Source organism: Vulpes lagopus, chromosome 1, assembly GCF_018345385.1.
Source record: "Vulpes lagopus strain Blue_001 chromosome 1, ASM1834538v1, whole genome shotgun sequence".
Classification (NCBI taxonomy): domain Eukaryota; kingdom Metazoa; phylum Chordata; class Mammalia; order Carnivora; family Canidae; genus Vulpes; species Vulpes lagopus.
The window spans coordinates 119,714,787-119,737,890 of NC_054824.1; the positions used below are offsets into that span (position 1 = coordinate 119,714,787).

Genomic DNA, 23,104 nt, shown 5'->3' on the forward strand with positions numbered 1-23,104 from the left:
AGACAAAAAAACCCCTGAACCACCCAGGTGCCCCTTAATATTTTATATAAATGATATCATACAACATGTGATCTTATATGACTGCCTTCTTTCACTTAGCATGATATTCTCAAGGTTCATCCATGTAATAGCATATCAATAGTTCATTCTTTTTTATTTTTTTAAAGATTTATTTATTTATTTATTTATTTACGATAGGCATAGAGAGAGAGAGAGAGAGAGAGAGAGAGGCAGAGACACAGAAGGAGGGAGAAGCAGGCTCCATGCAGGGAGCCCGACGTGGGACTGGATCCTGGGACTCCAGGAACGCACCCTGGGCCAAAGGCAGGCGCTAAACCGCTGAGCCACCCAGGGATCCCCAGTTCATTCTTTTTCAATGCTGAATAATATCCGGTGATATGGAAATACCACATTTTCCTTACTCATTTATCCTTTGATGGACACCTAGGTTCTTTCTATTTTTTGGTTAATATGAATAATGCTGCTATAAATATTCATGTATAAGTTACTGTATGAAAATACATTTTCGTTTCTCTTGGTTATACACATAAGAGTGGAATTGCTGGGTCATACGGTAATTCTATGTTTCACTTTTTGAGAACATGCCAGACTATTTTCCGAAGAGGCTAGGAGGTAATTGTATTTTAACTTTTTGAAGAAGTGCCAGACTCTTTTCCAAGGTGGCTATTTTCCTATTATGCCTAGAGACAAAGAAGTCTGTATGATACCATAAGCAAAAAAAGGGGGGGGGGCACTATATAGTTTTCAACAAACTCAATTTTGCCTTTGTAAATTATCATTCCTAAACTAAGCTATAAAATAATGCTTCATAAAGTAATAATACTAGGGAGTGTGTGGATAACTTGGATTCCTAGCCTTGAAAACCCAACTGCAGAGAGCAAGAAAAGGTACCATCTACTCCAAGGGCTCCAGGAGCCCTGCAGGAATATCTGAGTGTCCATCTACTGAGACTAGGGCTTTCTGTTTCCTATAGTTAACAGTCCCAGGGAGGGCAATATGCAGGCTTCTCATTTCCCAGTGAGCAAGGCTTTTGGCTTTTCCACAATTCTGCAATGTGTAATTGGAAACGAGGACAAGATGGTAGTGGAAAATTTCTTTCTTATTCTTCTCTGCAGAAGTCATAGTAATCCCTATGAATTCCAAGTATATCACCAACATAATTTCAGCAAAACTTTTCCTTTTGCATTTCTTCCACTCCTAAGAGAACTGCTTACTCTAAATTCCATTTCACCTTTGATTTCAGTTGGAGAATGTGTCTTCCTGTTTGATCTTTGCTGATTCATCTTTTGTTCTTTGTTATGCCTTCAGGAAGGTCTCACTCTGGATCTAAGCCACATTAAATCCTTTCTGGAACAAGGTGAGGTATAAATAAACATAAGAGTTCCTCTAGTCTGAAATAGTAATTGTTCAGAGCTCTAAGGCAGAAAGGAGGATTATCAAGGGATTTAAAAATATCAAAGATAGTTCTAATAATCAATATTGGCATCTCATTTTTATGATCCATTAGGGTATAAGAAGTACATATTAAATTATAATTAATTTACTCTCTTTTTTTTTTATTTTTTTATTTTTATGATAGTCACAGAGAGAGAGAGAGAGAGAGAGGCAGAGACATAGGCAGAGGGAGAAGCAGGCTCCATGCACTGGGAGCCTGATGTGGGATTCAATCCTGGGTCTCCAGGATCGCGCCCTGGGCCAAAGGCAGGCGCCAAACCGCTGCGCCACGCAGGGATCCCTAATTTACTCTCTTAAGTTTCTTTTTTAAGGTAGTTATTTTAAAGCATATAATTGTGTTTTTTTTTGTTTTGTTTTGTTTTTTTGTGGAGGTCCAGGTGTCGCGCACCTGGAGCCCCCTAAAGCATATAATTGTAATTACATTTCAGTTATTTTATATCTTTACTCTTTTTTATGTTAGATTACATTAGCCTTTGTGATACAGATAATTGCTGGGATGGGGTGGGGTTGGGGGTGGGTATTAGTTCATCAGAGTGCAACCCAGTGCTCTGTATGACTCCAGAGGCCTGGGACACCTGGGTGGCTCAGTGGTTGAGCGTCTGCCTTCAGCTCAGGGCATGAACCAGGGGTCCTGGGATTGAGTCCCAGATCAGGCTCCCTGTGGGGAACTTGCTTTTCCCTCCGCCTATGTTTCTGCCTCTCTCTGTGTCTCTCATGAATAAACAAAAAGTCTTAAAAAAAAAAAAAAAAAGACTCCAGAGACCAAGCTACTCTTACCCATTCACTTAGAACTCTAAATTCTTTAACATTAAATAGAAGTTTTATAAAAAAATAAAAAGTTCTTATTTGTTTACAATCCCTTTGTAAGAACATGAAGTGTTCTTGGAGGTTTTTCAAAAAACCAATAAACGTTATGGCTAAAAGTTACTGGGCTGCTGCATTCTTTCAAAGTAAATTTCCAATTAACTTTCAGTGCTAAGGGTAGAAGGCTTTCCAAGCTTCTTGCTCTTCCTTTTCTCTCCTCCTTCCTCTTGGTTGTGTTCTAAGACTCTATCCACAGACCTCGCCCTTTTGCTGTTCAAACTGTCTCTAAGCAATCTCCACCAGTCCTGAGTTCTAGGCTGCACTTGTGTACCCCTGCTAATCTGTTTCTTTCTGCAGCTTGTGTATCTCTCCTGAGGCCCAGTCTACTATATCCAACAGTTTAGTAGAAATTTACACCTGAATGATCTCAAAGAACTTGAAACATCTAAAACTAATTTTTTAACCCCTTAAATCTCATAAATTCTCCTAAATTGCCCATTTCAACAAATATCAAAGCCTTTTACCAATCAGCCAAGCTAGAAATGTTGGCCTTGACTCTTCTCCCTTTGCTTCCTTGCAATATGATTAATATCCTTTCTGCCTTGTGAATACCCTTCATTTTTGTTCTCTCCTCTTTCTTCCTCCTACCTGTTTTTAAACTCTGGGTAAATCTGGGGCACCTAAGTGGCTTAGTTGGTTGGGTGTCTGCCTTCAGCTCAGGTCATGATCCCAGGGTCCTTGGATTGGGCCTAAGGTTGGGCTCCCTGCTCAGCGGGGAGTCTGCTGCTCCCTCTCCTCTGCGCTCCTGCTCTCTCACTCTCTCTCTCTCTCTCAAATAAATAAAATCTTTAAAAAACAAAAAAACTCTGGGTAAATCTATAGTAACTTCTTTCCAACTGGCCTCCCAGCCTCCAGACTCCTTCCCTTCTATCGCTTTTCTACACACTGCTGCCATGGTTCCCTCTCTCTAAAACATGGACACGATTAAATTATTTCGTATGTCAGTTATACCTCAATAAAGCTGAAAAAAAATGTTAAATGTCAATGGCTCGACAGTACATTCCTTGGATTCTACATGACTCTTCAAAATCTGGTGCATGTCTTCAAAATCTGGCCCTACCCTTCTAGAAGAATCCCTGTCACCTCCTGAATGAGAAGAAATATAATATAATGGGCGAGGACGTAAACACACAGTCAGACTCCATGGATCTGAATCCTGGTTCCGAATTTCCTGGCTAGCACATGTTCTTAACCTACTTGTTCCTCACTTTCTTCAGTTGGTAGATGGGAGTGATGATGGCTATGTTTAACTAAATCATTGTGTTGTTACTACCGTTGAACATTAAGTACAAAAAGACATAACTGACATATTCTAAGGACTCAGTAAACGTTAGATAAAATTGTCATCATTATTCCTCCATCAGTCAGTACATGCTCTTAAATCTCTCATTCTTTACGCTGAGAAAGCCTCTCTATTCCCTCTCTGGGTTTAATACCACAGCCTTCAAGATCCAACTCAAATTTGCCTCCATTACCATGTTCTTGCACCTCCCCCCAGCAGTTGGTTATGCCTTTTCTTTGTATATCCTCTCACGATCACATTCAGCATTGTACTGCATGCATATATTTTCAAGTATCTGAACTCTGTCCTACAACTTAAGTGAAAGCTCCTAGGGGTTAAGGTTGTAGCTAATATCGTGTCCTCACCTTGTCTTGAGGTGAGGTGTCTTGAGGTCACCTTGTCTTGTCACCTTGTTCTCACATTGCCTTGTCTACTGTCTGATTTAATAGGCATACAACACAGCTTTGCTGAACGAACAGATCATTGTCCCTTACTTTATGAGACTTTAGTTTGCAGCACATTATCTTCTTGAGAGCTTCATACCATTTGCTCCTGGTTTTTGTATCCTGGAAGCACCCAGAAGGATACATAGTGCATAAGAGCTGTTCAAAAATGATTTTGCTGGTCCAGGGCCACAGTGACAAATTAAAATCCTTTCCTTTAAGAGTATCTACCATCTGTCTACAAGATTTCTAAAGGGCTGGACTAAAGAATGAAATGTGAACATTCACACCAAACTACTGATTGTGAGGTGCTTGAGAAAGAACATAAACATCTTATAACTTTAGTCTTTGGAATCATATTGACCTTGATTCCCTCCAGGACCTAAGTCCCTGTAAATCAAAGTGTAAGAAGAGCCCCTTCTCTCCAAAGTTCTCACAAAGTACCGACATTAGTGACATGATTATTATACATTTTTATTTCTAGCATGACTTAATTATTTACAATCTTAATATTATTCTCTATCAGTGGGTCCAAAAACAAAACAAAATAAGGTTCCTTTCAATTCTAGTAGAATTGTCTTTGACCTGTTGCAGTTGTAAGGATTAACAGTTGAAATCCTTCAAAAAAATTTCAATGAATACGGGTTCTCACTTCAACTCACAGGTTCAACCTCAGATAGAAAGATAATTTTCTACTTGGTGGAAGAACCTCTAGTTAGAACTTAAGGGGTCAGAGGGGAAAAAAGCGGAGTAATAAAAAGATTTAAGTAATATTCCCCTGTGTAAACGTTGGTTGACAAAACAGGTACATAACATAGCACAATCCATTTCATGACAAAAGTAAATTTCTTAAATGAAAAAGAAATGTAGATAAATATCTATTGATGTCAAAATATCACATAAGTACAAAAGTTATAAAATAGAATCTTAGTTTCCTTAAAAATAGAAATATATTATATGTATTTTCCTTATGACGTACAATCTGGATATACATAGACTAAGGGGATTCCCTGGTTGTATGAGATTTCCTTTTTTTTTAGCTTGAGTTCTCTCCATTTAAACAAAACAAAATTTCCTTTTTTGTTGTTGCTTATCTGTATTTTTCCACCATGAACTTGTATACAGCTATTTTAAATTAAGAATGTGCTTTTCAAAAAAAAAAAAAAAAAAGAATGTGCTTTTCATCAAGAAACTAGAAATAATTCTTTTAAAAATTAAGCTATTGTCATTAATTTAGAGTTACTTACCAAGAGGTTCTCCCCTGCCACTCCTCTGTTGTTAAAAACCACACATCTAAAAACCAGGAAAGTAATGTTTGTTATTTTTACACATAATTCTTGCTCACAATACATATGAAAATCATTTTAGTGGCACTGTTTTAGGTACTAAGAGATTTTTAAAAATCTGTTCCACAGACATGAGAATGTTTGACAATTTCATCTAAATGCATTAAAATATATTTCCACTTCTCTAACTTCAATATGTGAGTTCAAACCAGAAAATTGTATATTGAAGGGATGTTAAATTTTCCTACAAAAAGCAAAAATTTTACAACTTGTTCCTGTGCATATGTGTAGGCCTCCAATAAATGTCATTAAAACACTTCTAAATACAAGTCTTATTTATTTACTTATCAAGTTTTTATTTTTCTCAGTAATCTCTACACCTCAAACTCATGATGCAAGCTCAAAAGTCACATGCTCCCCACAATGAGCCAGCTAGGTGCCCCAATACAATCAAATTTAAACGTTTTTTTGCCTCCAACTAAAAAAAACAAACAAACAAAAAACCCAAAAAACACAAAGGTCCTCTACCTATTCTATTTGTAAGACTAGCAAGTATCTATTCCTATTCTAAGAAATATCTATTATTCCCTCAAGAGTTGACAAATACAGAGACTGGAATTTTACCTGAGGTAAAAACATACCACAGGTAGGAGCCTGACATCTGAGCTGGTAGAAAGAGCCCCCACTAGGCTACTGCTTGGTGTTCAGTTGACCTAAGGGAGGAAAGACAAACTGTGTTTCCTATTATCTTATTTGCCTCTCCTGGGTCAATGGTCATATGCAAAGGGCTTAGAGCAGCGTTGGCTCATGGTAAGCATATGGGAAAGTCAGCTATTAGTAGCAATGTTAATTGTAGTGACATGGTAGCTTTAATAAGTCATTCTGCGCTTAAATTACTTACTCTTATTTAACTCTTGGTCAACCAGAACCTCAGATATGTACTTTTTGCCATCCTCAAACCAAATCCTGACTTGTGTCTGCAAGGATTCTCTTTGAGTGAATCTAGCTTCATGTTGATTAAAATTCATTTTGTTTTCCTCTGCATATTTACCCAATCAAGGCCACTTAAGGTTCTAACTCCCTTCTTTCAGGGTGGTGCTAATCATTGAATGGGTTCTAAGTCCTGATAAACTGTCTTACAGAACATTCACAACTAACTCCTATGGTGGGGGGAGGGGTTTGATTTCTTTTTTTTTTAATTTTTATTTTTTTATTTATGATAGTCACACACAGAGAGAGAGAGAGAGAGGCAGAGACACAGGCAGAGGGAGAAACAGGCTCCATGCACCGGGAACCCGACATGGGATTGGATCCCGGGTCTCCAGGATCGCGCCCTGGTCCAAAGACAGGCGCCAAACCGCTGCGCCACCCAGGGATCCCAAGGGGTTTGATTTCAATGTGGTATTCAGGATATGTTTCTGCAAACTTTCATCTGAAAGTTCATATAAAAATTTTATTAGGCCCAACCAAAAAAAAGGAAATGTTTAAAATATCAGAAATCTGATTTGAGAAAAAGCTAGAAATATTACATTGTATTGACTAGTCAAAGAAAGATCTTAAATACACTCTGAAAACATGTGGAAAAGTTGGGAGTAGGATCAGTCCTTAATCTTTTCTTGCTAAAAAGAATGACAAGACAGGGGCACCTGGCTGCCTCAGTTGGTGGAGTGTGCAACTCTTGATCTTGGGGTTGTGAGTTCGAGCCCCACACTGGGTGTAGAGATTACTTAAAAATAAAATTTTTAAAAAAGAAAAAGAATGGCAAGACAGGCTAGACATAAATAAAAATTTATGCTAGCCACATGCACTTACTTGCACTTAAGTCACGCAAGAATTGAGGCTAAAGTTGATGGTGACCTTGAACCTTGAAGCTCCTAGTTATCCAGAAAAGAACCATCTTTAGAGAGCAAACACTAAATAAAGATTAAAATGGCTTCTGAGGCAAGATGTCATCATGTGACTGCCACTGAGAGAAGGGAACAGAACTAGTAAGGGCAAAGAAAATGATGATCTGCAAACTCATGAAAAACAGTCTGTACATCTGGGATTTTCTCCCAGGCTCAGACTGGGATATCTGTACTTTCCTTCAGGCAACTTTGAAAAGTAGATCATAGCTCTGGTATCTCTTGCTAGAGAAGGAAATGTACCAACCTCTCCACAGGCATTTGTTCCTGACAATGTTCAATCAGTAGCAGTCATCACTGTATATACTTCTAGCCTTGGAAATTGGGCAGAGAGATAAGGAAGAATGAGGGAGAAAAGCTGCTAGAGAGGAAGGCAGAATGATGGCTGCCATTCTGTCCTTTTTTTTTTTCACTCCAGTTAGTGGCAAGTAACCAGCTTTTTCTTTCATCTAACAGCCCCTTTTCTACCCCAATAGCTGTCAAGAAACACTATATATAACGCTAAAACAGCTGATTATACAACTACCATTCCTAAGACATTTGATAAGCCTCTGCTAACTTTGTAACATCTCCCTCTCCAAATAATTTTTACAATTTCTCCCAATTTTTTTGACCTATGACTTTATTTTTTTTTTTATTTTTTTATTTATGATAGTCATCACAGAGAGAGAGAGAGAGAGAGAGGCAGAGACACAGGCAGAGGGAGAAGCAGGCTCCATGCACCGGGAGCCCAATGTGGGATTCGATCCCGGGTCTCCAGGATCGCGCCCTGGGCCAAAGACAGGCGCTAAACTGCTGCGCCACCCAGGGATCCCTATGACTTTATTTTTAATTATCTTTAAGGCTTTTTTTAAAATTTTTTTTTAATTTATTTATGATAGTCATACAGAGAGAGAGAAACAGGCAGAGACACAGGCAGAGGGAGAAGCAGGCTCCATGCACCGGGAGCCTGATGTGGGATTCGATCCCGGGTCTCCAGGATCGCGCCCTGGGCCAAAGACAGGCGCTAAACCGCTGCGCCACCCAGGGATCCCTATGACTTTATTTTTAATTATCTTTAAGGCTTTTTTTTAAAATTTTTTTTTATTTATTTATGATAGTCATACACAGAGAGAGAAACAGGCAGAGACACAGGCAGAGGGAGAAGCAGGCTCCATGCACCGGGAGCCTGATGTGGGATTCGATCCCGGGTCTCCAGGATCGCGCCCTGGGCCAAAGGCAGGCGCCAAACCGCTGCGCCACCCAGGGATCCCTATTTTTAATTATCTTAAGCCTTCTCACAGAATTCACAAATTTGTGCTGCTGATATATCTCTTCTACTTTAACCCATCTAACCAGTTGGCAAAAGCACCATTACCAATCATACACATATGGTACTTCCGTGGTTATGTTTTTGAATAGCTGTTTCGAAGATGATCCTGAATTGTACTTAGTCTGACTTAGTAAAGAATTCCCAAGCTAAGTCTGCTGCTTTATCTTGTCACACTGAATTTTAAAAGCATCTGACCTTAGAGATCTATAAAATGTGAGAAGTGTTAAATATTCTTTAAGATTATACATAAACCACACTAAAAATGCCTTTCATTAAGCAAAAGGCATTTTATTTACTTATTTATTTATTTAAAAGGCATTTTATTTACTTATTTATTTATTTAAAGGCTGTATTTATTTGAGAGAGAGAGAGAGAGAGAGCACACGAATGCAAGAGTGGGAAGAGGGGGACAGAGGGAGAGGAAGACGCAGACTCCCTGCTGAGCCGGGAGTCCTGGGACATACATGACATGGCGGGAGCAGGGGAAGCTTGATCCCAGGACTCTGGGATCATGATCTGAGCAGAAGGCAGAGGCTTAACTGACTGAACCATCCAGGTGCCCCAAAAGACAACATTTTATATGCAGGGAATTTTAATTAATTGGCATAGTTAAGACCAAAAAGATAAAGTAGACATTGCCCTCTTATCTTTAGCCCTTGCCTTTAACAGGCTAATGAACACAATTTGAAACATAGTTGAATCTTGCTGTTCTGTGAGACACAAGGGATTTCCTCAGTATTTAAATACATTAATGTAACCACTTATAAAAATCTACATATAAAACCAATCTCCTATAAGTTTACCATTTCTGTGAAAAGCTGAACATTACTAATCAATTCCATATTTTTAGAAGGGGGAAACAGTGACAGCACTTGCTGAACCAGAATTACTATCAAAGTTCAAAAAGCTGATCATATTCATTTAACCACAAGCCAATCTTATTTAAATCAGGACTGTCCAAAAGAAATATTCTATCAGCCATTCATGATCTGAATTCTGGTGAATGAGATCAATTTAAATATGGTATACATAAAAAAATCATGAGACATTTTTGTTTTGTAATAAATAAGGCAATGGCCAACTATTACTCCTTAGTAGCTTTTTTGAGATAAGCTACCAAGTCTGCTCTTTTCCTTTAGTTTTTTTTTAAAGATTTTTATTTATTTATTCATGAGAGAGAGAGAGAGAGAGAGAGAGAGAGAAGCAGAGACACAGGCAGAGGGAGAAGCAGGCTCCATGCAGGGAGCTTGATGTGGGACTTGATCCGGGGTCCCCAGGACCAAACCCTGGGCTGAAGGCAGTGCTACACCACTGAGCCACCTGGGCTGCCCTCTCTTCCTTTTCTTAAAACCAGCCAAGATCATTTTTTTAAAGATTTTATTTATGATAGATAGACACATATATAGAGAGAGGCAAAGACACAGGCAGAGGGAGAGGTAGGCTCCATGCCGGGAGCCCGATGTGGGACTCGATCCCGGGGCTCCAGGATCGCGCCCTGGGCCAAAGGCAGGCACTAAACTGCTGAGCCACCCAGGGATCCCCTGGCCAAGATCATTTTTGTTTCAGGGATGTATTTCTTGGGGTTCTCCAAATACTCCATTAGTGTCACCTCTCCCCCAGGTGATGCCTGTATTCTTGCTGGCATCCCTATAAGAAAATCTAGGGGCCTGACTTGTCTTTTGCCCAAGTAAATTATGGAGATTTGACCCAGCCTTTTGCTTGCCTCCCTTTTCCATGGTATAAGCACTGGGCACACTTCTGAACAAAAGTCTTCTTGCCTTTCTCAACATCACTCATTTTTATTTTATTTTTTTAAGATTTATTTATTTTAGAGAGAGAGAGAGCATGAATGGGGGATGGAGCAGAGGGAGAAGAAGGAGAGGAAAAGAATCTCAAGCAGACACCTTACTGAGCACAGAGCCCAACGTGGGGTTCAATCTCACAACCCTGACATCATGGCCTGAGCTGAAATCAAGAGTTGAACACTTAACCAGCTGAGCCATCCAGGTGCCCCTATATCATCCACTTTTATTTATTTATTTTTAAAGATTTTACTTATTCATGAGAAACAGAGAGGCAGAGAGGTAGAGACATAGGCAGAGGGAGAAGCAGGCCCCATGCAGGGAGCCCAACGTGGGACTAGATCCCTGGGTCTCCAGGATTATGCCCTGGGCCAAAGGCAGTGCTAAACCGCTGAGCCACCAGGCTGCCCCTATCATCCACTTTTACTTTTTTTATTTTTAAAGATTTTATTTATTTATTCATGACAGATACACACAGAGAGAGAGAGAGAGAGAGAGAGGCAGAGACACAGGCAGAGAGAGAGGGAGAAGCAGGCTCCATGCAGGGAGCCCGACATGGGACTCAATCCATGGTCTCCAGGATCACACCCTGGGCCAAAGGCGGTGCCAAACTGCTGGGCCACCGGGGCTGCCCTACCATCCACTTTTAAATTGCTCTTTTGTCAAAGAGCAATTTAAAAACAAAGGTGTCCACTCACAAGCTGTATGTTCCACTCTCTAAACTCTCCCAAAGAGGGGTACCTGTGTGGCTCAGTCAGTTAAGCATCTGCCTTCGACTCAGGTCATGATCCCAGGGTCCTGGGATTGAACGCTGCATCAAGCTCTCTGCTCAGCAAGTTGTCTGCTTCTCCCTCTCCCTCTCTTCTGCCACTCCCCCGGCTTGTTCTCTCTCACTCTCTCAAATAAGTAAATAAAATATTAAAGGGGCACCTGAGTGACTCATTGGTTGAGCATCTGCTTTTGGCTCAGGTCGTGATCTTGGGGTCCTAGGACTGAGTCCTTTTATGATGCCTTCTATTTTTTTAGACTTTATTTGAGAGAGAGTGAGAGAAAGAGGGAGCATGAATGGGGAGGAGGCGAGGGAGAAGCAGGCTCCCTGCTGAGCGCAGAGCAGGTCATGGGGCTCGATCTCAGCACTCCAAAATCATGATCTGAGCCGAAAGCAGCTGCTGAATCGACTGAGTCACCCAGGCACCCTCATTTTTTTTAAAGATTTTATTTCCTGGGATTGAGTCCTGCATCAGGCTCTTTGCAGGGAGCCTGCTTCTCCCTCTGCCTGTGTCTCTGCCTCTCTGTGTGTCTCTCATGAATAAATAAATAAAATCTTTAAAAAAACCCTCTCCCAAACAATTTTTTAAAAGATTTTATTTATTTATTCATGAGACACACACACACACACACACACACACACACACACACACACACAGAGGCAGAGACACAGGCAGAGGGAGAAGCAGGCTACATGCAGGAAGCCTGACGTGGGACTTGATCCTGGGTCTCCAGGATCATGCCCTGGGGTGAAGGTGGCGCTAAGCCGCTGAGCCACCTGGGCTGCCCTCTCCCAAATATGTAGGAAATATTTATTTAAATACCTAAATATTTAAATATTTATTTAGATGTTCTCAAAATGGAAATAAAAATTAAAAATTACCAAATAAAGAATAAATCTGGTCTTAAGAACTCTGAGACAACAGAACATGTTAAAAGGAAAGCAGATAAGTCTTCTTTAAGGAAGGTTAAATAAAAGGCATAGAGCTACCATAGCACAAGATTTCTCAACTTTTAGTGCTGTGGACATTTTAAACCAAATAACAGGAGAGGCTGTCTATAGCCTCCTTTACTGAAAACCATTATTACAGTGAGATGGACCAGATAGCGTTGAATCTGCTCAAGACCAGGGATCTGTCAGAGTAAAGAGATTTTATCAGATGACTGTAAGTACTTTCTAGTTCTAAGATTCCACAAGTCTGGGCAGCCCGGGTGGCTTGGCGGTTTAACGCCGCTTTCAGCCCAGGGTGTGATCCTGGAGTCCCAGGATCGAGTCCCACGTCGGGCTTCATGCATGGAGCCTACTTCTCCCTCTGCCTGTGTCTCTGCCTCTCTCTCTCTCTCTCTCTGTGTCTCTCATGAATGAATAAAGAAAAAATATTAAAAAAAAAAGATTCCACAAGTCTTTGAGTTTAAGAACAGAATCAATAATCAGAGGGTGGAGTGATTTCAGATAATAATAACACATTACCTTGATTATTGTTTTCTATGTGTCAGATCATGTTATAGGCACTTTATATAAATATTAATATTGGAATAACCCCTTCATTCAAAAATTATTAAACAGACTATTTAATGAACTGAAGATTGAGCTAGAGCTTGTAGGAGAAAAATGAAATATAAACATAAGGTTCCTGGCCTAAAAGAGAGTATAGCCTAGTTATGTTGAAAAGAAATGCATCATGTTTTCAGTTGAGCAACTACAATAAATGTAATATCATCAGGCAGTGTACAATTCAATGTCCAATGAATGGTGTAGATAATAAAGCCTTGTGAGGTCAGGTTGCGCAAAACTGATTAGGAAAGAATTTGTGGGAAAAAACAGATAGTATGCTGAGACTTGAAAAATGGTAAAGATTTCAGAAGAAGGGAAAATATGGGATACAACATGGATTTTAAGAAGTGATGTAAGCAAAGATGTAAGAATGTATAACATTTTCTAAGGGATGAGAAAATAGATCATCTTAGCAGAAACATGGCTACACAGAGTATAATGACAGAAAAGAAGGATGGAGGAGCACCTGTGTGGCTCAGTTGGTTGGGTGTCTGCCTTTGGCTTGGGTTGTAATCCCAAGATCCTGGGATCAAGTCCCATGTCAGGCTCCCTATTCAGTGGGGAGTATGCTTCTCCTGCTCCCTCTGCCCCTCCTTCCCACTCATTCACGTGCTCGCTCTCTCTCAAACAAACAAATAAATAAAATCTTTAAAAAAAGAAAAGAAAAGAAAGAAAAGAAAAGGATAGAAAAAATAGGTTATTCCCAAAATAGGCATAGGGTTCTGAATGCCAGGTTAAGAAAAGATGACAAGGTGGTTATACTTCCAGAAATGTCAGAGAAGATCCTATTAGGCCAATCCTTCCAATGAACAGTATTTATAAATTATAAAGGCAACGGAGGATGATCAAAGTAGGTAGAAACTAAACGAGAGTTGACACTTGGAAGAAGGAAAATGGCATTGGGTGAGCTCCTCTTTTTATAGCTTTTTGCCTGAGGGGAGGCACCAGTTGGTATCATTCAATGATGGATAAATGTCAGATAGAAATGCTATTTCGGGGGCGCCTGAGTAGCTCAGTTGGTTAAGTGGCTGCCTTTGGCTCAGGTCATGATCCTAGGGTCTGGGATCGAGCCCCATGTCTGGTTCCCTGCTCAGCAGAGAGTCTGCTTCTCCCTCTCCCTCCACCTCTCCCCATGCTTGTTTGTGCGTGCTCTCTCTCTCAAATAAATAAATAAAATCTTTAAAAAAAAAGAAAGAAAGAAATGCTATTTCGTGGGCTTGAGAAATCAGAAAACAGTTTGGTACATCTATAGCAGCTAGAAAAGATAGGACATTTTCAGAAAAGAGAGAGCCCCAGAGGAAGAATTCTAAATTCTGGGTAAAAACTGAGCCCACAGCTCTAGCTAAGCTTTCATCTATACAGATGTGAGGCTCTGAGCAAATTAAGGATAAAACACTGAACAGAGATTTCAGCTGCTCTCTACCACAGATGAAATAGAGTTTGAAGTTTGAATTTAGGCAAATTATTTGCCTGATGGGCACCTGGGTAGTTCAGTTGATTAAATGTCTGCCTTTGTCTCAAGTCATGATCCCGGGGTCCTGGGATTGAGTCCCATGTCAGGCTCCCTGCTCAGTGGAGATCCTGCTTCTCCCTCTCCCTCTGTTTTTTTTCCCCCTGCTTGTGCTCCCTGGTGCTCTTGCTCTCCCTCTCTCTATATGTGTCAAATAAATAAATAGAATCTTTAAAAAATTATCCACCTGATAAAATAAACAAAAATCAATTCTCTTTGGAAAAATATAACAGAATCTAGAGTCTCTACAATGGATCATTCAAAATGTCTACAATACAATCCAAAATTATTAGATCATGAAGAACGACGAAAACATGTCAATACTCAAAAGATAAGATAGTCATTGTAACTGACTCTGAGATGATCCGTATTTTAGAGTTAGTAGATGAGGACTTAAAGCAGTTATTAAAACTATGCTAAGGACATAAAGAAAAAATAAGTTTGTACTAAATTAAAAAAAAGAAATCTCAGCAGAGGAATAAAACCTATTAGAAATGGAAATTCTACGTCAGAAAATATAGTATATGAATAAAATACTCACTTGACTTACAAATCATAGTTCCAATGTAAAGATGAAAGAGAAATAAAGATAGAAAAAAAATGAGGGATGCCTGGGTGACTCAGTGATTTAACGTCTGCTTTAAGCTCAGGGCATAATCTTGAAGTTCCGGGATCGAGTCCTGCATTAGGGCTCCCTGTAGGGAACCTGTTTCTCCCTCTGCCTATGTCTCTGCCTCTCTCTGTGTCTCTCATGAATAAATAAATAAATAAATCTTAAAAAAATGAATTAGAACCTCAGTGTTTTGTGGTATATTATCACAAGATCTAACACACATATATCTAATTGTGGTCTCAGAAGGAGAAGAAAGAGAATGGAGCAGAAAAATATTTGAATAAATAATGGCAAAATTTTTTCCAAGGTTGATAAGAAAAAATACTCAAAGTCTCAAGAAGAGGAAGAGAAGTGGTAGGGGAATAAAGGAACAACAAAAACAAAAAACCCAGAAAGCAAACAGGAAAATGGTAGGCCTGTATCCACCATATCAACAGTTACATTAAATGAAAATGGAGTAAAAAAATCCAATTAAGATAAAGAAATTCTCAGGATGCCTAGGTGGCTCAGTGGTTTAGTGCCTGCCTTCTGCCCAGTGCATGATCCCAGGATTGAGTCCCACATCGGGCTGCCTCCATGAAGCCTGCTTCTCCCTCTGCTTGTGTCTCTGCCCCCCTCTCTCTCTCTGTGTCTCTCATGAATAAATAAATAAAATATTTTAAAAAAATAAAGAAATTCTCAGACTGAATAAAAAAGTAAGAGTCAACTATATGCTATCTATAAGCAAGACATTTTAAATATAAAGACAAAGATACTCTGAAAGTTAAAGTATGAAAAAAATGATGAAAACAGTAAGTATAAGAAGGCTAGAGTGGCTACAGTAATATAAGATAGACATCAAAACCAGAGATAAAGGCAGACATTTCATAATGGTAAAAGAGTTAAGTCACAGGAAGACTAAATAAAAATCATAAATATATCTGTGACTAATAACAGAGCTTTCAAATACATGAAGCACAAATTGACAGAATTAAATGGAGAAATAGAAAATCCACAATCTTGAATCAGAAAAGACCCCGAATAGCCAGGGGAATATTGAAAAAGAAAACCAGAGCCGGGACATCACAATGCCGGATTTCAAGTTGTACTACAAAACTGTGATCATCAAGATAGTGTGGTACTGGCACAAAAACAGACACATAGATCAATGGAACAGAATAGAGAATCCAGAAATGGGCCCTCAACTCTATGGTCAACTAATATTTGACAAAGGAGGAAAGACTATCCACTGGAAAAAGGACAGTCTCTTCAATAAATGGTGCTGGGAAAATTGGACATCCACATGCAGAAGAATGAAAGTAGACCACTCTCTTACACCAAACACAAAGATAAACTCAAAATGGATGAAAAATCTAAATGTGAGACAAGAATCCATCAAAATCCTAGAGGAGAACACAGGCAACACCCTTTTTGAACTTGGCCACAGTAACTTCTTGCAAGATATATCCATGAAGGCAAGAGAAACAAAAGCCAAAATGAACTACTGGGACTTCATCAAGATAAAAAGCTTCTGCACAGCAAAAGAAACAGTCAACAAAACTAAAAGACAACCTACAGAATGGGAGGAGATATTTGCAAATGACATATCAGATAGAGGGCTAGTATCCAAGATCTATAAAGAACTTATTTAAACTCAACAGGAAAGAAACAAACAATCCAAATATAAAATGGGCAAAAGACATGAACAGAAATTTCACCAAAGAAGACATACAGATGGCCAACAAGCACATGAGAAAATGTTCCACATCACTTGCCATCAGGGAAAAACAAATCAAAACCACAACGAGATACCACCTCACACCAGTGAGAATGGGGAAAATTAACAAGACAGGAAACAACAAATGTTGGAGAGGATGTGGAGAAAGGGGAACCGTTTTGCACTGTTGGTGGGAACGTGAACTGGTGCAGCCACTCTGGAAAACAGTGAGGAGGTTCCTCCAAGAGTTAAAAATAGAGCTACCCTATGACCCAGCAATTGCACTACTGGGTATTTACCCCAAATATACAGATGCAGTGAAATGGCAGGACACCTGCACCGCAATGTTCATAGCAGCAATGTCCACAATAGCCAAACTGTGGAAGGAGACTTGGTGTCCATCGAGAGATGAATGGATAAAGAAGATTTGGTCTATATATACAATGGAATATTACTCAGCCATTAGAAATGATGAATACCCACCATTTGCTTCGACATGGATGGAACTGGAGGGTATTATGCTGAGTGAAGTAAGTCAATCAGTGAAGGACAATAATTATATGGTTTCACTCATACAGGGAATATAAAAAATAGTGAAAGGGATTATAGGGGAAAGGAGAGAAAGTGGGTCAGAAATATCAGAGAGTGGCAAAACATGAGAGACTCCTAATTCTGCGAAACCAACAAAGGGTAGTCGAAACGGAGGTGGGTGGGGGGATGGAGTGACTGGGTGATGGGCACTGAGGGGGGCACTTGACGGGATGAGCACTGGGTGTTATACTGTATGTTGGCAAATTGCACTCCAATAAAAAATAAACATATTAAATAAAAAAAGAAAATCCACAATCTCAGCTGATTTCAATTTCCTTCTATCAATAAGATGAAAAAAAGCTAGTAAAGATATAAGCAGTCTGATTAACACTATCAACTTTTTGCCCTAATTTACATTTATGCAACACTACATCCAACGGCATAATACATATTTTTTTATAAAAATGATACTACTTCAACATTTCCAACCTCACTAATGTTCTAAAGATATTAAAACAGATGAATATAACTCATGTTCCTTTTTCTAGAATGCAAAGTATCAAAATCAAACATAATAATTAACAAGAATATATTATTAACTGTATTACACACCCAACTCCTGATTATCACATAGTAATGGAGAGCAGTGAAACTTAATCCATAATTCAAGAACCTCATTCTCTTGTTTCAACTCTTTCCCTACAAAATCTATTTCCTGAATATGAAACATGACTTGTTTGCCTGTTATGTCTTGAATTTCTCTTATGAAAGAGTCTTATGATGTTACAGGTCTATATTATTCTGACAGACAATAATCATGAGAAACCGAGCAAGGGAGAGTTTTGAAGAATGATCAACATTTCAAGAATCTAAAAAAGAAATAATACATTTATCTGTAATAAGGCTGTATAGTTGAATCTTAACCTTGTCACACATTAACTATCTAACTTTGGTGAAATTATGAACACTGTAGTCTTGATTTTGGTTGGCAAAATTAGGATAATAATTCATCTCTTGGCATTAGGTACATATTAAATAAAACAACCTAAGTGAAGCACCCAGGATGTGGTCTATCATGTGGCAAGTAATACATAAAGCTAAATTTAATTACTGTAAACCAAAATGGCAATTCTGGTTATCTCTTGCTGATCAGAAGTTCTGAGTGGCCCTATGAACTAAAAAAAAAAAAAAAAAAAAAAAAAGATCAACAATAATTAGCGCAATTCATTTTTTTGGGTTGTAATATTTTTTTCAAAGGTTTTATTTATTCATTCATTCATTCATTCATTCATTCATTCATTCATGAGAGACACACAGAGAGCAGCAGAGACATGGGCAGAGGAAGAAGCAGGCTTCCTGTGGGGAGCCCGATGTGGGACTCGATCCCAGGACCCCAGGACCACGACCCGAGCCAAAGGCAGATGCTCAACCACCAAGCCACCCAGGTGCCCCTAGGCATAATATTTTAAAACCAGTAGTCATAAGGAGAAGAAAAGTTAAAGTTCTCCTTCATGTAAAGACACTGAAAACTTTTATACAACTAGCACTAAGCTCTCTTTCAGGAACCTCTTATAACATTTTTTAGAATCATTTTTCCCCCCATCAGCGCTCCCATTTTCCCTAACATAAGTACACTGTTTTCTGATGTTCTTAGATTATTTTTTTTTATGTTCTCAGATTTTATCTTACTCATTTGAATTCTAGCTGGGTCTCTTTGGTATCTCTACAGATTCTGTCAAGTAAAGAACCAGTGGAACTAGCTTACAGAAAACCCTACTTAATAACAGAAGTGCTCTATGCTAATAGTATGAACCAATAGAAATAAATTCTTTCAGTGTCATAGATTACTGAGGCAACTTTAGGAGCCAACATTCAGTCAGAAACTCCATCTTTGCAAGACATTACCTTCTTTCTGTACCACTCATCGCCTGGCCAGGCACACTGATATCCCTGGGCCCTCCTGGAATGGTTTCTTGCCTGGTAATAGGGCGTAGGCAGTAAGTACCTCTTTTCTATCTAACTGGACTAAAAGAGTGTGACTCTTCCCTAGGCCAAAGACATGATTCGCTCCTTTAAGATTCATAGTTAATACTTTTTTAAATGTTCATTCTTTGTATAGATACATGCAATCCTTGCAGTTCTATGACATATAGTTATCTTGACAGATGAGAAACTGAAGTATAGAGTGATTGAATAATTTGTCTGTGGATACACAGAAGCATATAACAGGGCTGGGACTTGAACCTAAGTAGACCTGATTCAATAATCCACTTCATTACCTCACTGTGCCACCCTGGGCTATTTAAACTAGTAACATTAATGTTTCTTTTTCTATAGAAGAGGAGTGTTCTGAACACAGAGTACTCTTTGAGGGCATGTCAACTCTGATTAAAAAAAAAAAAAAGGCTTTGTCCCTGAAACTTTGTTAACTGAGGTATCATTTTATAATGGAACATCTAACAATTAGTTCCCTAGGGAATGAGACCACTTGTCAGTATCCACCATAACTTTTTTCAGAAATATCATTAAATAAGGTGAGCTCCTCACCTAGTGCCTTCTACTATGCATCATGTCATCTAGCCAGTCTTATGAATCATCAGTTAACTAAAGTCTTTCTCAAAATGTTAAAAGCTAAATTGTTTTAACAACAACAACAAAAAAATGGTAAGAATACTTTTAGATAAACACATCCTGGTGTTAATTTAAAGTGATTTCTTATCTAAGATACTGCTTTTAGACTGTGAGTGGTCAGAACTTGTCCTACTGTTCCAGCTACCACCCCTTCCTTCCTCTCTCAGGAAAAGTCCATAGGTGACCTCTGAATGCCCTTCTGATACTGTAGGAAAAGCTATGTGTCACCTAAAGCTTAGTATCTCCTAGTGATACTTGCCCTAAGTCCAAAATGCACAGGTCCACATCCTAATCTGGAAAGCAAAGGAACATTTATTTTTTATTTAAAAATTTTTTTGGGGGGCAGCCTGGGTGGCTCAGCGGTTTAGCACCGCTTTCAGCCCAGGGTGTAATCCTGGAGTCCTGGGATCGAGTCTCACGTCAGGCTCCATGCACGGAGCCTGCTTCTCCCTCTCCCTGTGTCTCTGCCACTCTCTCTCTCTCTCTCTCTCTCTTTCTCTCTGTGTGTTTCATGAATAAATAAATAAAATTTAAAAAATGTTTAAAAAATTTTTTAAAAATATTTTATTTATTCGTGAGAGACACAAAGAGAGGCAGAGACATAGGCAGAGGTAGAAGCAGGCTTCCCGTGGGGAGTATAATGTAGGACTCGATCCCAGGACCCCAGGATCATGACCTGAACTGAAGGCAGATGTTCAACCAACTGAGCCATCAAGGCACCCCACAAAGGAACATTTAAAACTATTTTTAAATCATCTCCCACTTCAAGTTTATCTCAAACATGTAAACAACGGACATGGCATCCTTGCTATGAATAGGTGGGCTCTGCAGTGAAAGATCTTAATCCTGTCAAACCACATTTAAAAGCCAGTGCTTTCTGTAAGTAGTTTTAAAAATATGGCAAAAAAAAGAAATTTCTTGAAACAAACACCCACAATTTTGAAAAAAAATCCCTCCAATTAATCCTTTTGTTCTTTTCTTTTTAAAGATTTTATTAATTTATTCAAGAGAGACGCAAAGAGAGGCAGAGACATGGGCAGAGGGAGGAGAAGCAGGGTACATGCAGGGAGCCCGATGTGGGACTCAATCCCAGATCCTGGGATCAGGCCCTGAGCTGAAGGCAGGTGCCCAACTGCTGAGCCACCCAGGTGTCCCCTTTCTGTTCTTTTCTAATCCCACTCCTGTTTGCCTCCTTGCCCCTTTCCTCTGTCAAATTTACAAGGTGTGTGATCCACCCCTGCTTTGTCTCCTGAGGTCATCCTAGCCCTCAGGAATTGGGCTTCTTTCCTCATTGCCTTGGTGAATGAATCTTCTATGATTTTGCTTTATCTGTCCTCATTCTTCTTGCCCTTTCACTGGCCTCTGGCACTGCGACCTGTTCTTTCCGTCTATAAAATATCTCATTCGGTGTCTGATAGTCCAGAATCCTGGCACTTGTAATAATGACCACTCAGTGCTAGAGACTGCCAGTTATCTCCCAGTATCCATCCTCCTCTTCTTTCTCTGTCACAGAATCTCCTAAGTTTTCATTTTCAAGCCTCCCTTGAGGCTGAGGAAGAGCAGGCCTGTATGATATAAGCAAACATGGTATGCACAAACTGCTGCAAAGCATCCTTAAAGAAAGATGATGCATTCTCTAGTCTTTTTTCTCCTTCTTGGGTATTGGAATGTAGATGTGATAGCTGGAGCTAGAGCAGCCATGGATTATGATGCAACACTGCCTGATACTATAGAGCCCTGGTCTAACTTCTTTTTAAAGTCACTATTATTTTGAGTTTTCTATTATTTGTAGTCAGTCCTGATTCTCTCTAATGCATTTCTTTCCTACTATTGCATATTCTTTGTCACTTCAGCTAGACTGTATACTCTTTGGGAATACAGGTTCTGATAAAAATACTTAATGACTGACCTAGATTTCAATGGACTTATTATTACATAATTCTGGATGGGTCGATCTTTTTAATATTAGTTGGGGGTGGAACAAAATAGTAGATTAAGCCTCTCAATAAAAGAGATCAAAGTAGAAGATGATTTGGATGTTCTCAGAGTTACTGTTTTTTCCCCCTCTTTTTAGTTGTAGTGCTATAAATTAATTCAGACAATGGGAAAAAGATTTAAGAAAAGAGATAATATTCAGGTACATAAAATAATATCTATTAGACTGTATTACCAAATAGAGATTAAAAAAAAACAAATCTTGAATGAATGGATAAGATTTCTAACTACTTTATCTGCTACTAATTCTGAATTGGTGAACCTTAACTGAAAAGTTCTGTTTTTGTCAGTTTTCAGGTACAGGAAACACAAGTTTTGGGGCACCTGGGTGGCTCAGTTGGTTAAGTGTCTGCCTTCAGCTCAGGTCATGAACTTAGGGCCCTGGGATCCAGTCTCGCATTGGGCTCCCAGCTCCACAGGGAGTCTGCTTCTTCCTCTGCCTCTCCCCTCATTCTCTCTCTCTTTCAAATAAATAAAAATCTTTAAAAAAAAAAAAACAAAAAACGGGGATCCCTGGGTGGCTCAGAGGTTCAGCGCCTGCCTTTGGCCCAGGGCATGATCTGGAGACCTGGGATCGAGTCCCGCGTCGGGCCCCTGGCATGGAGCCTGCTTCTCCCTCTGCCTGTGTCTCTGTCTCTGTCTCTCTCTCTTTCTCTCTCTCTCTATGTCTGTCATGAATAAACAAATAAAATCTTTAAAAAATACAATAAAATAAACCAAAATTTTAAAATAGCAACAATAGTAAACCTTTATGTTTCACTTTATCCATATGCCACAAGTTAAGTTCTCTCTAATGTTTAAATCATATCTCAGCAGTGAAGCAGCAATAGCTTCCTGGTGATCTGATCCTCTCTACACATTCAACCTTTATACTAGATAGTAACAGGGCTTAAAGGAAATCATACCCTCAAGGTACTGAGGTGTTTATGATGCCTACACAACTCTTACTGTGTAAGAGACATTATAATATAATCCAAGCATTCCTGTAAGGAAACTAGATGTTCATATTTCCCAAGAAGTAGGTTTGCTCATACTTGCTTTTTAAATTATAAAAAGTGTTCTATTCTGATCAGGGAATAGAAGGTCTGGGAAGGAACATAAAAATATTTCTAAATACCCACTGTGTTCAAGTCATTAAACCAAGCACTTTCTATACTCTAATTCATTTAAGTGGCCTTTTCAGTGGCCACTTAATAATTGGTAAATGTGGCCACTGTCTGTAGTAAGTGAGAAGCTATAATTGGTAAAGTTAAAAATTAATTGCTAAAGTCACTCAGTAAGTAAAAGTTCTAACATTTGAACCCGGGCCCAGCTCTAAATCCCACGCACATACCACTCTATTACACAGCCTCAAAGGACTCAACTCAAGCCTTCTACCAAAGTTCAGACCTTTTTTTTTTTTTTTTTTTAAACTCAGTGATCTTTGGAACTGCCTT

General features: G+C 39.2%; 1 protein-coding gene across 1 annotated transcript in view; it reads right to left on the minus strand.

Annotated features, from left to right (window-relative positions):
• ABHD3 (abhydrolase domain containing 3, phospholipase) overlaps positions 1-23,104 on the minus strand; it is a 53,172-nt gene that overhangs the window by 24,073 nt on the left and 5,995 nt on the right. The window contains exon 6 of the mRNA XM_041749102.1: positions 5,313-5,358. Within this exon, the coding sequence (XP_041605036.1) occupies positions 5,313-5,358 (46 nt within the window). The remainder of the gene's footprint in view (positions 1-5,312; positions 5,359-23,104) is intronic.